Source organism: Podarcis muralis, chromosome 12 (assembly GCF_964188315.1).
Source record: "Podarcis muralis chromosome 12, rPodMur119.hap1.1, whole genome shotgun sequence".
Taxonomy (NCBI): Eukaryota; Metazoa; Chordata; class Lepidosauria; order Squamata; family Lacertidae; genus Podarcis; species Podarcis muralis.
Window position 1 is genome coordinate 27,701,815 of NC_135666.1, and position 16,189 is coordinate 27,718,003.

The 16,189-nt window shown below is 37.2% G+C and overlaps 1 protein-coding gene across 14 annotated transcripts in view; it reads left to right on the forward strand.

The window, feature by feature from the left end:
- Positions 1-16,189, forward strand: part of AKAP9 (A-kinase anchoring protein 9) — a 100,799-nt gene that overhangs the window by 59,119 nt on the left and 25,491 nt on the right. For 11 of the 14 annotated variants that reach the window (XM_077936929.1, XM_028750228.2, XM_077936928.1 and 8 more), the window contains 5 exons: positions 4,953-5,115; positions 9,575-9,787; positions 11,491-11,529; positions 13,013-13,245; positions 14,338-14,457. In XM_077936929.1, the coding sequence (XP_077793055.1) occupies positions 4,953-5,115; positions 9,575-9,787; positions 11,491-11,529; positions 13,013-13,245; positions 14,338-14,457 (768 nt within the window). Of the gene's footprint in view, positions 1-1,568; positions 2,358-4,952; positions 5,116-9,574; positions 9,788-11,490; positions 11,530-13,012; positions 13,246-14,337; positions 14,458-16,189 lie in introns of those variants that run through there. The other 3 variants (XM_077936932.1, XM_028750222.2, XM_077936931.1) reach the window with 2 other exon arrangements.

Sequence of the window (16,189 nt, forward strand, 5' to 3'; positions counted from 1 at the left end):
CAATATTTTGAGTCATTGCACCTAGGTGTTTACCCATCTCTTCTCCCTCTTCCTCAAATACTTTGAACTTTTAGAATGGTGCCATGAATGTGCACACCAAGTTTGAATCCAGTTTTTCAGTGCTGAATATTTCCCTTTCAAAAATAGTCCGTATCAAAAAGGTTAGTTTTGAACCTGAAACCTAGAACGACTTTTGGAAAAAGCAATAAATTGTAGCATGCATAGTTTTAGTACTCAACAAAGAAATCACATTTCTTGCATGCCTCAAAATGGTGCCACATTTGAACTTGGAACCTGCATCATAGTATTATAGCCTCAGTCTGTTAAATGCATTTGAAACGAATCTCTGTGTTCAAATGAGAGCTCTTCCATCCCTCTTAGAAACAGGTGAATGGATCAGATACATCTTAGAATTTGAAATGTACTATTCTATTTCAATGACAAAGCTAGACAGCATCTTAAAAAGCAGAGACATCACCTTGCCAACAAAGGTCCATATAGTTCAAGCTATGGTTTTCCCAGTAGTGATGTATGGAAGTGAAGTAAAGAAGGCTGATCGCCGAAGAATTGATGCTTGTGAATTATGGTGCTGGAGGAGACTCTTGAGAGTCCCATGGACTGCAAGAAGATCAAACCTATCCATTCTTAAGGAAATCAGCCCTGAGCGCTCACTGGAAGGACAGATCCTGAAGCTGAGGCTCCAATACTTTGGCCACCTCATGAGAAGAAAAGACTCCCTGGAAAAGACCCTGATGCTGGGAAAGATTGAGGGCACAAGGAGAAGGGGACGAGATGGTTGGACAGTGTTCTTGAAGCTACCAACATGAGTTTGACCAACATGAGTTTGAGGCAGTGGAAGACAGAAGTGCCTGCCGTGCTCTGGTCCATGGGGTCACGAAGAGTTGGTCACAACTAAACGACTAAACAACAACAACAATTCTATTTCATATCTGTCTATCAAGTTTAATTTTGTCAACTTAGTTTCTCAAGACTCTCTTGCAAGAGAACAAGCAGAAAATGCCCAGCAAGTTAAATGAAAGATTTATTTTCTAATGGACAATAAGTGCATCATTTTACAACTTGCTTCTCCAAAGGATGTAATCAAAATCTTATTCTCCTTTCTATCTTCCCTCATCTCCCTTAAACTTCCAAAGGAACTATGTTGTGATGATAAGGTGATCTTTGTGCCAAAAGAATCTAGAAACAGTATGAATTTGACCTATCATCTAATTCATGGACTTGCACATTGATCCTAATAGAAAGAAAAACCTTGCTAGGAGTATTTTTCAGGCTGTCAACATTAAAGATCTGGAGATGCAACTGTATTTTAGAAATGTTCTTTTTTACAAAGCATTGAAAATAGTCTTTTAGTCTTGAAGCTATTGTTTTATTCCCTTACGAATACAGCTTCTCTTCTCTGACTTGGATTTTGAATCTTGTCGGGCAAGGTTTACTGTGGGTGTGCTAATTCAAATTCCATCGGCTTGTGTACCTGCAGTAAAGAAATTAAGCCACTCCCATTGTCCTGACCTCTTCCTCAACAGAGGCATTGAGAGAGAGTGAGCCTTTCACTTTGCACAGTGAAGTTTTATCTAACGTCAGGAGAATTCTTTCAAGAAAGTAATCAAAGCCAAATAGTATGCCACTTTTTGTATTTTTGACCTCACTGTAGCAGGTGTTTTGTTTTGTTTTTTTTCAATTGACAATTGCTGCAATTTTTTTTGCTGTAATGGATTGATTAACTGCCTGTTGCTTGTCGTTACATGGTCTAATAATGAAGATACCTTGTTCCCTCAATGAATGCCTGCCTCACATTACTAATTCTTTTTGTTTGAAATACCTTTTCGAGTTTGGTTCTGAGGGGGAAAGTCGTAGTTCAGTGAAGTCTGCAAATGTTGACACTTTCTTTTCTTCTCAAGTTGATATTTACCTGGGCTTCTCCTTACTTGCGGGTTACTTATCCGGATGTGAACTGATAGTTCCTGGCTCTCTGCAGCAGTCAGACAACTGGTGAACTTCTCTGCAATTTTTTGTCAGTATATTGAAACCTTTCATAGCTAAGGCAAATAGCCCTATCTGATGAGCGAGGGCAGCAACGTTATTCTCGAATGGATTCCTACCGTACATATTGGGCATCAAATCTATTCAGTGGCTTGAAGTCAGAAAAAAGCGAGGAAGAAGATACATATGAAGTTGAATCTCGTGTGCCTTTACCATATCCTTTTCCTTTCGCCGAAGAGTTGGATGAAAATAACTCTGTAGTTGTCAATACTTCCATTTTTCATTTTAGGCGCAGGAAAAATGAGCATAGAGTAAGAGTTGTTTCCAAAATTTCTTTGCCTACACCCCCTTATTCAGTAAGTATGAAATAACCTGAAGGAATTTTAATCTTGCTGTACACGTGTGTGTGTGTGTGTGTTACATGCTGGCAGAAATGGTAATGGGAAAGTTTTAAACTATATACTGTACTTGATAATATTTTTGTATCTAAAGCAGTTTTTTATTTTGTAAACAAAGCTAATGAAACTTTTTTCTTAAATTATGGACACTACAGTAGAATTGAATTCAGCATGCAGTGCCAGTACTGACATTATAAAGCAGGCACAGATGTAACATATTTGTAGGTATCTGTTATTTTAGTGCTTGCCACTTAAATCTAAGATATGACAGCTGTGTATCTGAGCCATGCTATTATTTAACAATCACATTTATTCTCTTTGTTTATTTGATTTTATTTGATTCCCCCCTCCATGCCTTTCAGTAAAATATATTTGCAAAGTAGCAAAAAGCATACTTTAATAATAAAAAGACCGTTTCCAATGAATGTATGGTTCTGTTTGCACCCAAAGCTGAATGCAACATTGTTATAATAGATAATAGGAGGCACATAACAAAATGAGGATCAAATGTCCACATTGGGCAATGTGTTGCATGTGCTGCTTTAGTAGTGAATAGTTTAATTTGGCCATGCTTCAGTGTAGAGTGGAGAAACAGAAAGTAATGGAAATACTAATGTCACTTTCTAATAAGATATATCAAATGCATACTTAAACTAAGATGCAATGGTATATTCTGCAAAATGCACCTGTGAATTTTTGATAATCCTAAGTATCGTTATCTGCCATGTAATCAAGCATAGAGAAATCTTTAGTACAATTTAAATAACCTTTAGAAATATTATTTTGTGTTTTGGCACAATGTGCTGACTGAGGCTTTGTGCATACTATGCATTTGAAGCATATTTCAAGCACGTGTCTCCCCCCCCCCCCAATCAACTACAGTTTCCTGGATTTTTTTTTGGGGGGGGGGAGACTCCTGTGCTTTAAATGTACGATATGTGCACAGACTTAGGTGACTTGAGACCTGTACTGTGAGGTGTACTTCTATCTCTCTATATATATTGGTATAGTTTTACTGCCTTTAGATTTAGTGATGGGGCTGGGATACCTACATTTCTCCCCTTCCTTGGGATGGTGGTGGAGGAAACTAGAAGTTCTCCATGAGTGCAGCTGTCATCATCCAGACAGCGGTTATTTGGATTTTGAGAGCCCTTCCACACAGCCAAGCCACGTTGCTGGATGAGAAAAAAATTAACCCTAAGTATATACTGCTGCAGGAAGCTTTAGCATTAGAACTCTGTTTGCATGGATTGCTTGACATTTTGCTTGCTGGCCCATGTTTTCATTGTTAACCAGCGACAACCACCTTAGCTTTGTTAACGCTAAAACAGTTGATAAAAATAGAAGAGCTTTTCCCCCTGATAAAGCCATGCTCTATGAGGAATATAGTATTACAAGACACATAATATGTGAACACATTCACCATACTTATAAAAACATGGGTGTGGGTTCTTTCCTTCCCTGCAGTTAAACAAATATGTGTTTTGTCATTTTGTAATTTGAGTAGCACGTGAAATGTCAGCAGCCTTACCTGCCCTTAACAGCTAGACTCTGAACTTTTTCACATGTTAAACTGAGCTAAGAATTTTATTTTTTTACAAATTCTAAGTAAAGTCATGCTATATCCTTACTTACCTTAAGCACATGGCTTGAAAAATATTGTTTCCCCCAAGTCTATACTGTGATTCTGGTCTGATAATTACAGCAGGTGGTTCTTCATCATTTCTCAAAGATTTATTCAAAAGAGACAGGCAGGATTTTTGACTCGGAGCTATTGGTTTTTGAGGTGAATTGCTTTGGGGGGGGGGCAAATGAACTTTTTCAATGTTTGTTTTTTAAAATTATGTTAGTTAAATAGGTGACATTTCCACAAATTAAACAATGGATGGAAAATATACAATGGGAAACAACATCTCCCTTCAAGTACTAATTCATATGTGTTTAAGAGCTTTAGAGCCTAATGAACCTTGCCTATAGGGTTGTTTCTGCTTCATTGTGGTTCTCCGACCTTTGATCTGAGGGAGTTGCACAGTAAATATTACCCTGTAGTATGTCTTGTTGTATTAATTGAGCTTGGTGGAAAACACCAAAGTTTCTTATGAAGTAGAATTATTATTTGCAACATGAAATCCGTTGCTCCACATTCCTTTTCAACCATCCTAATTAGGAACTGTCGTATAAAATTTGTAGCAAAAGCTAATATGTGTAGTATGTGCTGAGGATTCCATTACGTTCTGGAAAGTTTGTAATGAACATTAAAATGAGCCTCTCATAAGTTGACGTAAGCTAGGAAGTGTCAAGTTCCGGCACTTGGACACGGATATGGTCATGTGACACTGATTGATTATACTGCAGTGTGCAGGTATTTACTTATCTTACTGACCATATTGTGTAAGGCCAATAAACCTCTAATTTAGAAGTCTGTAGAAATGAATGAAAGGGCCCGATCCTTTCCAGATTATTTATCGTTCCACAACAATTTCAAGTTTCCAGTATAAGACCTGGTTTTTAAACCATCAAATTTTTAACCTTTTTCATTCTCTTATCGCACAGCTTGAACATGCTAAAGTTACACAGACAGAATTGATGCGAGAGTCCTTTAAACAGGAACAAGAAGCCACTGAATTGCTCAGATGCCAGGAGGAATTGCAAGAGCGACTCGATGGAGAGGTTAAAGCTAGAGAGCAGTTGGCTTTGGAGCTTAGCAAAGCAGAGAGTAAGTAATGATTCATCTGCTGTATAAGGCTTTAAATGTTTAAGGCATAGCAAATCCTCTTCGTTATGTCAGTGTTTGCAGTATTTGCATTCTTCGCCCAAAAAAATTGCCAGAATCATAGAGCAACTGATTTAGTGATCTCTTGAATCCATGTCAAATTTTCAGGTAGTTATGGATAAATTATCCTTCTTTTTCAGCAGTAGAGAAAAGGAAGGTGCAAGCAAATAGAAAACAAAATTAATTCATACCTCTCTGAGAGAAAGGAAAGCAGCCACAATGCGAAACAGACAGACAGAGAGCAGAAATGAAGAATAAAATAAAAAATGAGTATCTTGTGCCAAGGTTAGGGGGAAATAAGGGGGAGAGGATCTTCAGAATCTTCTGCAGTGTATAATCTAACCTCTTTTTTTTCAACCTGTGCTTCAAGTTAAACTACATTAAAGGTTATATCCTAAGACCATCATTATCATTCATTTGTTCTGTAATGAACAGCAGCAGTGTCTTGAGCATTTATTGATGAGAAAATTGCAAAATGAGGGTTTTCATGGTTGGTTCAACTCTGGCGTATTTTATAGACGATGCTTTCATCATTGTAAATATTCTCAATTTGCATGCCACCAGTAGGAGTAATGAGCTCTTTACTCATAATATCACATTTTGTGTATGATTCAGAATCTGTTAAACCTGTATAACAGGATGTCCGTTGCCATAGAAACCTATCACCATTGTACTCGTTCTTTCAATAGACATTAGTGCAGGGTAAGACACAGATTATTTGTGAAAAGTTCTGTTTACTGAGCAAGGCATAAAGGCAAGATTCAAAAACTAGGGCTCAACTTAAAACAACTTTTTTGTTAACTAATTATAAAAAAGTTAAATACAAGGAAAGTCATGTTATAGCTGGTGGATGGCCTCTCTTTTACAGCACTTCAAATTTTCAGCCAGCTCTCCTTTGAAATGCATTTGATCCTAGATTTTGAATGAGCCTTTGAATTAATCAACAGGTGTTTGAGTCATGGGTCAATGATTTAGTTGATAAATCAAAGAGCCAGAATTTGGCAGCACTGAACCATTCACAGAAATCAGCATATGAACCTGTCCTTTAATAGGCTGTACATTGGCATTTAATAAATAAATTCTGACTGATACAAAAATAGATTACTTACATTGTACTAAAAGCCAAATAAATTATTTTAATTTTTGGATAATTGTGCTTTGCTTCTTAAAAAAAATGATGTTTAGAATTGTTCTTTAAAAGTATTCTTTTGTTGCTTATTAGCTGCTTTCTGCAGCACAAAAAAACAAACTGTGTGTTAAAGCTGCAGTCCTAAACTTATTTACTAGAAAATAAGATTAATTGAACTCAGTAGGACTTCCTTCTGAGTAAACGTTGATAGGATTGTGCTAGAAATACCTTTACTTCAGACTATTTATTAACAACAAAACAAACAGTATTCATCAAACTTGCAAAATTTGTCAAAAGAAATCTGTGGAACTGCATTTTTCCTTAAGATAAACACTACTTTCTAATGAGGGTTTGTGATTTACTAATGTGCCCTTGGGCAGTTCTCATGAAATTGCGTGCCATATTTTTTAAAAAAAGATCTGATTCATGACTGCTTCTTGGGAGCAGTATTTACAGCCTCTGACATTACAGCAGCCAACTCCTTTAAATTCTGGTTTTGTCACCTTGATTTTCAAAAAAAGTTACTGCAAACTTTCTCATTTGGTAGAATTCTAATGATGAATGTGCACTCATACAAAAAATTGTCCAAATTATGGCCTTCTGTCCTGTCATCAAGATTTAAAACCCTCTTTACATGTTAAGTAGTGTCTACAGCTCTAAAGTATGTGCACATATACACAATCCTGCTTCACATAGTAATAATAATAATAATAATAATAATAATAATAATGCCTTTATTGTCATTGTACAACCTGTGTACAATAACATTAATTGAGCTTCCCTCCCCCCCAAATACTCAATCTCTTATCGAACAACACACCACCTCACAAGTCAATTTTACTATGTTATTTTCTGTTCAACAGCCAAACAGTCCATGGATAGAAGCTATTTTTTAGCCTGTTGGTATGGCTGTTTATACTTCTATATCTCCTGCCCGAGGAGAGAAGATTAAAGAGGTGATGGCCGGGGTGTGAGTCATCCCTGAGAATTTTTCTCGTTCTCCTAAGGCAACGATCCCTTGCGATGTCATCTAGCGGACTTAAGGGACAGCCCATGATATCATGTGTTGTATTCACCACCCTCTGTAGAGACTTTCTGTCCGCGGCTGTCAGGCCAGCATACCACACTGTGATACAATATGAAAGGACACTTTCTATTGTGGACCAGTAAAAGGAGTTGATCAGTTGTTGTTTAACATTATTCTTTCACAAGACCCTGAGGAAATGGAGTCTCTGTTGGGCCTTTCTGACCAACTAAGTCTCTGTTGGGCCTTTCTGACCACCTGAGTTATGTTGAATAGTATCGAATGGTTTTGTTAATAAAACACACCCATTTCCCCACACGTCCTATGACATGTCCAGTTTGCTTTTCATATGGTAATATCATCCTAGGACAAGTAACCAGATGCATAAGCTATACATTGGTATATCAGTTTGGCTGACATGGGCTGGTAGATCCTGGTGCCACTGTTACTTAAAGAGCAAGTTTATAGGCTTTCAGAAAGTAATGAAAAAGATTGAGATTCAAAGGCAGGCCCAACTTGTTTGATGTACCTAGCATCAACACTCCCACCCCACCACTACCATCAAAAAGCATATCTGTTGTAAAATAAGAGAGAGAGAGAGAGAGAGAGAGAGAGAAGCAAAGGTTGATTTGAGTTGGGGATCAGCTTTTTAAAAGGAAAATATCCACCAGACTAGCATAGCTCCTTGGACATAACTAAAGTATTCCTTTGAATCCTAACCAAGTACAGGAATTCAAATTCTCTCATGTTTACAAGAAATCTAACTCAGTAGAAAATTCAGTGGGACTAAAGTGTGGGAAAGGGCAAATAACGCAGCAAAGTACCGTACTTGGAATGTTTAGCTCTTGTGTTGGTGAAGAGGCAATAAAGTTCTGTAGGTTTGTGTTCCCTCAAAATACCAAGGCTTGCCAAACATGCTTTTTTATGCATAACATACTAAATGGGCTTTCATCTGAGTTGGGTTTTGGTGTGGTACATTATCTACATTTCTATAAATCTTCACGTTATCATTTTAAGGGACTGCTGGCATTGTAGTCTCATAATTCAGGTTTGTTCAACTATGAAACAACCAACTTTAACATGTGAAGACTTGTTGAAGTACCCTTTTATTGATGCATCTAATCTGGGAGCCCATAAATCAACAAATCTTATGCTGGGGGAAATTCAGTGGTTCAAAAAACCCCACATTGGCCTAATTTGCAGTAGTGATGCATTAAACTGTGGCGGGTGACTAATTGCTGGTTAATTATATTTTCCTAAGTATAATAATAGATTCAGTATGAGCATATTGTTAATTATTGTCCCTTTTGAGAACATTGCATTTATCATAACTACACAGACACACGTTATACTAAAGAAACCTTGCCCTCACATGGTAGTTTGGAACGGAACAGTGACCGCTGTTCAGTGAAACGCTAAGCCAGGAATTGTGATTTGTTGCTCCCGCCAGGGGGGATGTGAAGTGGGAGCCATCTGTGCATTCTTGTGTGAATGCAGCCATTGTGTTTGCAATAGGCATTGTAAGGTGTTTGAGACAAAGCCCATTTTGTTGTATACAATATGCAAAACCTTTGAAATAATTAATTAAAGACATTTACTAGTTTTTTAATTCTGTTAAAACAGCTGGAAAAGTAAACGTGTATTTTTAAAAAAATTATGAACAGTTAACAAGTGGGTTAGTATAATTCATACCAATTTAAGACCTACCTATTTTTATGTCTATGAAGTTTTAATACATAATTTCAGGAAGAAATTATTAGTAAAAATTCATCACCCCCAAACACTTTACAGATAAATGAACACCTTGAAGCAACTTTTATTAGTATGTAGTTATGCCCACTAACATAGTAGGGTTCTTTGGAATTTATTGAATTTAAGATCTTTAGGCCTGTTCGGATGGTGTGTTGAATCCCATCATCACCTATGAATGTGTGAACATGACAGTCAAATACACACATGCACGCATTTTACTCAGACATACATGCAGACATACAGTTATGTTGCCACCCCATGAAGAAGCTGTCTCACAAATTTAATTAAATATATGGCACTTTGGGAATGTGAAGCTGAAATTGAAGGCAAAAAATACTCTAGGTTCAATCACATAGGATAAAGCTCTTCCACTTATTTCAACAGCTGTTGATATTCTGGTCAGAGTTGTCAACATGTTTTCTAAAACTTTTCTTTTCTTTGAAATATATGCTTGGAAACCACTGTGGTTAATTTCAGTATTTTTCTTGTTCCTAAAGATCTTATTGATGGCTATGCAGATGAAAAATCACTTCTGGAAGAGCAAATCCAGGAAAAAACAGATGCAATAGACCATCTTGAGCAAGAGCTACTCTGTACAGGTAACAAATTGCAGGAACTAGAGGCTGAGAGACAGCAGCTTCAAGAAGAGAAGGAGTTACTCTTCAGACAAAAGGATGCTATGAAAGCTGATGCAGGACCAGTAGAACAACGTATGTATTCCCCTCAGTCTTCCAAAGATCGTATCTGGTTTTACCACTTACTATTTAGTAGATTTTTCACTTCACTTTTGTAAAACTGGTTGGGAGGGTATGTCTTCCTATCAGGTCAGCTGACCTCTGTGCAACAGTACCTTACATTCTTCGCAAAAGAAACATGAAAAATCCACCAGTTTGCCTTAAGCAGAGAACAAGGGCACCATGCTAAGATGCCTATAGAAATATTTTTTTAAAAAATAGTATTGGTGGGATTAAATCCATCTTGAAACACACACACACACACACACACACACACACACACACACACACACACATATCAATAGATGCCACCTTCCCACTGAGAGAACAATCCAAACTCTTATTATCGCAAGTGGATGTTTCAGTTAAGAGATCATATCAGCTTTCTTTAACAACCCAACTCCTCACCCCAAAGGATTCATGTACCTTTTCTTAGTAACATTTCCAAAAGGATGAAGGCATTTACAATCAGATGGGGAAGCTGAATTGAATCTTCACATGGGTTTATGGTTAGGTCCAGTTAACATACATAAGGAATATTGGGGTGCAATCATGGAATCATATAATTGTAGAGTTGCAAAGAACCCCAAGGGTAATCTAGTCCAACCCAATCAGAATGTTGTTTCAGCTAAAATATATTAGTTATGTTTTCAGCTGCCTCTTCCTTCAGAACAACATTTTACCTTTTAAATTCTGTGAAATAGGGTAGCTTAAATTATTGTATTTACCCAAGGCCACCTAGTGAACTGAGATGGGCTTTCCTTTACCTAAACCCAACATTGTAACTATAACACCACATTTGTCCAAAAAATAGAATATTTAAATGTAACTAGAGAAATACATATAGATATTGAAGAGTGTTCCAATTCACTAGATGATTGCTAGAAACTGATGAGTAGGAAGATTGTGTATAAGTTGATTTTTATATAAAAATACTCATACTGTCTCTTTTCCCCCCACAAAGAAACTGCTCAGGAAGCAAAACCCCTAATTTTTTAAATTTTGTATTCTGTTGTGCTTTTTTTTTTTTTTTGCTGGATAGCTTCTAAAAAGAAGACACAAAGCTTGTTTAATGTGCTTAAGTGTTTGTTCAACTAATATTTGCCTTCATAAAGCAAATTAATGTTTTAATCCTCTTTTCCCCCAGTAAGAGACATCTTATTGAAACAGTGTTTATTGTAAAGAGTACATTGACATGCTAAAGGTGTTAACTTAAGAATATCATCTCTATTCTATAAGGAGCATGTGAAGTTTTAGATTTTTTTTAAAAAAGCCGAAGAAGCAATAATGATCAAAACAGGTAGTTGTGAGTGAATTACGTTTGAATAAACGTATCATGTAAAACTATCAAGATTAGGATGTGGGTTTCTATTTTGCAATAATCTAGTAATCAGTACATTTAATAGCAGGTATGTTACCTGGGCTTTTCAGTGGAACATCTATAGTGTGTTCATGAAACTTTGTGGAAAAATAAATGGATATTCCACATTAAAATAGTAGAAAAACACGTAACTATCGTACTTAACAGATTAATGACACATTTCTTGCATCATCAGGCATTTTCACTGAACTCAGCATTCTGTCTTCAACTTCATTTTTCTTATACAGTATTACACCTTAAGAAAGCTATAGATGGCATGTGAATTACTTTGCTTCTTGTTTTTTTTCTGTTCTCCTAGGCCTAGTAGATGCTGCAGTCGATGCAGCTTCCCAAGCAGGTGTGTTTGTATATTGCATGGCCAATCTTTCATTGGGTGGCAGATTTAACAGCTACTGACACTTGCTAATCATGGTCTCTCTTTGGGCTTTCAGCTTACTGACATTAACTTATACTGGGCTGCAGCTTTGATACTGTGTTTCATACTCACAACTTTCTTTTTGACAGTTGCTCACAATTTCTAAGTGCAATACATTAGTAAAGTGAAGCAGATTCATTTAATAACCATCATCTTAGTCGATTAGTTTGCGAGCACAGGTAGTAGTAATACTTTGCTTTGAAAGCTGCAAATACATTGGTTGATAATACCTTTGCCAAATATGACTTCTGTATTGACATACGATGTTTAAGCAAGCAAGCATGATGTAAGATGATGGTCCCCAAATATTCTGTATTGTGTAATGCAAAATGGCCACTATCTGGTGACTTTTTTCTTTCTTTTTCTTTCATTTATATGATAAAAGATCCTTATCCATAAGTCCATTACTCTGCAGTATTCCTCATTTAAAAAATCAACAAGCATTTTGTGATTGCAGTATCTGTATCTGTTATACTGGTGAATCACATTATAAAGCGTTTATCCTGATATTATTTCTGGCTATACAAAATGTTAGGAGATATGTACATGATGAGCCCAATTCAGTGGGAGTTGACTAAGCATGTCCACTCTGTGTATTGGAAGCCTTAGCTCTGCTGGGAAGAGATCACAATGTACCTCCTGTTCACGTTAATGTAGCCCAAATCCCAGAACGAGTGTTGCCGACACAGCAAGTATCAGTGTCACCAGATAGTCCAATATGGCCTCCAAAATCCAATGTGACTGGAGTGGCATTGGAAGGCAATCTGTTCCAGTAACCCCATGCCACTGTAGGCCGTAAATATGATAGCATTTTCCCACATTGTGAAAAGCATTTTTTTAAAACTGAAGGGCAGGGGATGGGGGAAGTAAGGTGTTTAAACACAACACCGATGACAGAAAATCTCCGTTGCAGGTAAGACATTTCCTTCGCTGTCCTTTCTATAACTCACCAGGTGAAGGTCTATAGTGTTTTCACATTTAAACGTTGTATGTGCCATTTCATGGACCATTTTTTTTGTTTACTTGGATCAGTCCTACTGGATGAGAAGACAGTTGGGTTTTAATGCCATCATACATTTTCCCCAGTACTGAATGAAATATATGCAGTTATGATTTGTTACGGTGACCCATATACGTGATTAATCATTAAAATTGGTGTGTCCTAAAGTAAACTGAGAGTGTTTCAGCTTTCATTCTGGGGTTTTGTATGACTTTTTTGTGATATCTTCCTTCCATACCTCCCTCCTTTTATTGAGAGATACCACATAATTCTGGTAAAACCCAAACCTATTTCCATCCTTTATTATACTATAGCATGAATACATTGTTTTGGGAGTGAATTTGTTCTGATAGGCTAAGGTAACTATTCCTATCCGAAACAACAACTGATGCCTTTATAAAACAGAGTTGCTGGCGGAAACAGAAAAGCTCATGAAGGAAAAAATAGAGGTGCAGCGGCAAGCAGAAAAAGAATATGACTACCTTCAAAAGCAGGTGAAGGCACTGGAAACTGATATAGAGGAGCAAGTCAGCCGATATTTGGAACTGGAGCATGAAAAAAATGCAGAACTGATGGATCTAAGGCAACAAAACCAAGCTCTGGAGAAACAGCTTGAGAAAACAAAAAAATTTCTAGATGTAAGTAAGAGATGGGTTGCAAATCCTGCTAGCCATATATGACAGAATTTTTTAAAAGTGGGAGAGAGACAAAAAGACCATACTCTAATTTAGTTAATACTGTACTGCACATTAAAAAAGCTTTCTGTGCGTTTTTACATTTTGATGCAGATTACTTTTTTTTTAATGCAAATTAAAAATGTAGGTGTTCTTAAAAGGAATGAAGAACAACGTTGATCACAATTTCAGAATTTAAAATTTGTTAAATGTAGACTTGATAATAATAAAAAAATATTTCGGACCTTGAAAAATACTTTAGGAGAGCACATAGCCACACCCTGCCATCTTATGAAACAATGTGTGAGATGTATTTTTCCAGACATGATGAGTAATAGAGAATCATTAGTCATAGTACAGTGGAACCTTGGGTTGCGGACATAATCTGTGACAGAGACACGTCCGCAACTGGCAGCGTTCGCATCCTGAAGCGTTCTGGTACTTCCAGGTTTCCCACGGTCCATAACCCAAAAACATGTAACCTGAAGCATCCATAACATGAGGTATGACTGTATTCTAGAGATGGCCCCAAGTGTTTGTGTATTTATTAAGGTGGCCCATTTGAGTTGATATCTAAAGAGTAGCCTAAAGTACAAGCAAGCACATTAAGCTCTGTGCCAGAAAAAGAATTGCCAGTGCTTTGTCAAGCATCTACAATATTTAGTTTCTGCCTTGGCTGTCTGCAATGGCACTATACTGTGTATAAAAATGTATTGCTATCAGCCCTGCCACAAATCTATATAGACAATCAGGCATGTGCCAAATATCTACCTGCTTTCTTGGGCCCAGTGCCTGTCACATTTTCATAGTCATAAGGAAGATAAGCCATCTGACTACAGTACTTTGATAAAACATCAGTGGTTATGTTCCAACTAGAAAGTTGATTTTCTGTGGACTTCTGCTATTTACTGGTAACAGAGGTGTGTGTGTGTGTGTTATTGATAAAAGCAGAAGCACTGCGGTATCATTACACTCATTTACACAAGATACCATGAGTTAATTTTGAAGTTCATTTGAACATGTTTGCCATAAGAAATATAATGGTTACATTTTCAGGAACAGGCAATTGATAGGGAGCATGAGAGAGATGTTTTCCAGCAAGAGATTGTGAAACTGGAGCACCAGCTTAAGATTCCCCAGAGATTTCAGCCAGTCAATGAACACCAAAACAGAGAGGTAAGATACAGGTTTGTTGGTTTGTTTTACCATAAATACATAAACTGAAATGTTGAAAATGTACAAAAATAAAGTCTTCTGTTTGGACAATTGTCCAAGGTTTCATAATCCTTTGTTTATGACCATGGACAAGTGTCATGACTACATGTTCCTCTGTCACCCTTCCTACCTCCCAATTGCATGCCAGCTTTGGCACAAAGATCTGGTCTCGCAGTAAGCCAGAGTACTTTGTTACAGTCAAACTGGGGAATTCTGTCTTAATGTCAGTTAACAAACCAGAAAAATAAGATTTGAATTAAGCTAAAGGCTGCAATCCTTCACATATTTCCTTCGAACAATTAAGGTCTATTGTATGCAATTGGGCTACACATTATTATAACCACTTATTTGTAGAATTAATAGCCAAAACCACAGGTTTTTTTCAGGTGTGGTTTTTAGTTCATTCATTTCCTAATGATAGTCCCAATGCAGTCAGTCAACACCCTTTACAAAATCAAAGTGAGTTCCAAAGGCCGTATGCAAACTGGGTTGGAGCAGAGGCTCTGTGGGAATCACTGGGAAGATTGAATAAACGATTTCTATTTACTGAACAGGGATAATGAAAGGGAAAACTTAGAATTTTGTAAATTTGCTTTTTATCATTAATACAGAAAGATATGCATCTTTTATGGTTGTTTATCTTTCTTTCTTGAATTAGGGCAGTGTTTTTCCATGTGGCAGACATAGCTGACATAGTTTTAATTTGTGACACATTCCAGGGGTGAAGCGTGTTCACCTGTTTCAATAAAAACAAAACATTTTGAAGCAAGTTTAAAGACTTTTATTGAAGCATAAGCTTTTGTGAACTAGAGCCCACTTTGTCAGGTTCACAGCTAACACCACAGAGAGACTAGATAAAGTGGGGGAAGTGCAAACCGTGGACCCAAAGGTCTATGGGTACAACTGCAGCACAAACATCCTGGTGCTTGCCAGATGTTTTGCACTATAGCTGCCACTAGCCCCAGCAATGGGACTAATCTACAGAGTTATAGCAGTATCTTGGCAAAGGTGGTTCTACGATGTTTCTGTGCAAATCTCAAATTCGTATAAAATAATCACAGCAACCATATCATCTCAGGAAGTAATCGTGGTTTTGCACTCCAGTGTTCTTTCCCCCCTTCAACTGTCTGCCTGCCTGCCTACCTGTGTCTGTCTATATGTTTATCCATACATCAGTCTCTAATCTGGAAGAAGTTGCAGATAACCCTTCATTCATCAGATGAAATAGTCCACCTGTGAAAGCTGAAATAAATCTTTTAAGAGTTCAAGAACTCACTCTTGGGTTTTGTTTAATTTGTGTTTGTGAAACAACATCCTTTTTAATTTGGCAGGCTTGAGCTTCTGCGTAATTTCTGTCTGTTGTACATACAGTTTGAACTGGTAGCTGTCCACCCACTGGGGAGTGTTTTGTTAATTGGTTTTCACTTGCTATCTTTCTTTGGCCAATTACTACTTCTTTCTCAATGAGGTCTTTCTGGCTGCCTCATAACTGAACATTCCATTTCAGTATGCGTGGCGGCCAACATCCTCTCTTTCCTCTCAATGTGCTTTCTCTTGAGTCTTCCATCTTACTTGCCTTTATTCTCTTGGCTTCTGGTTACTAAGTAGCTCCTTGTACCTAAATACTTCAGAGATTGAAAGCTTTCTTCTTACTTCCTCCCTCTTTTTCTCCTACGCAATTTAACTCGGTTAA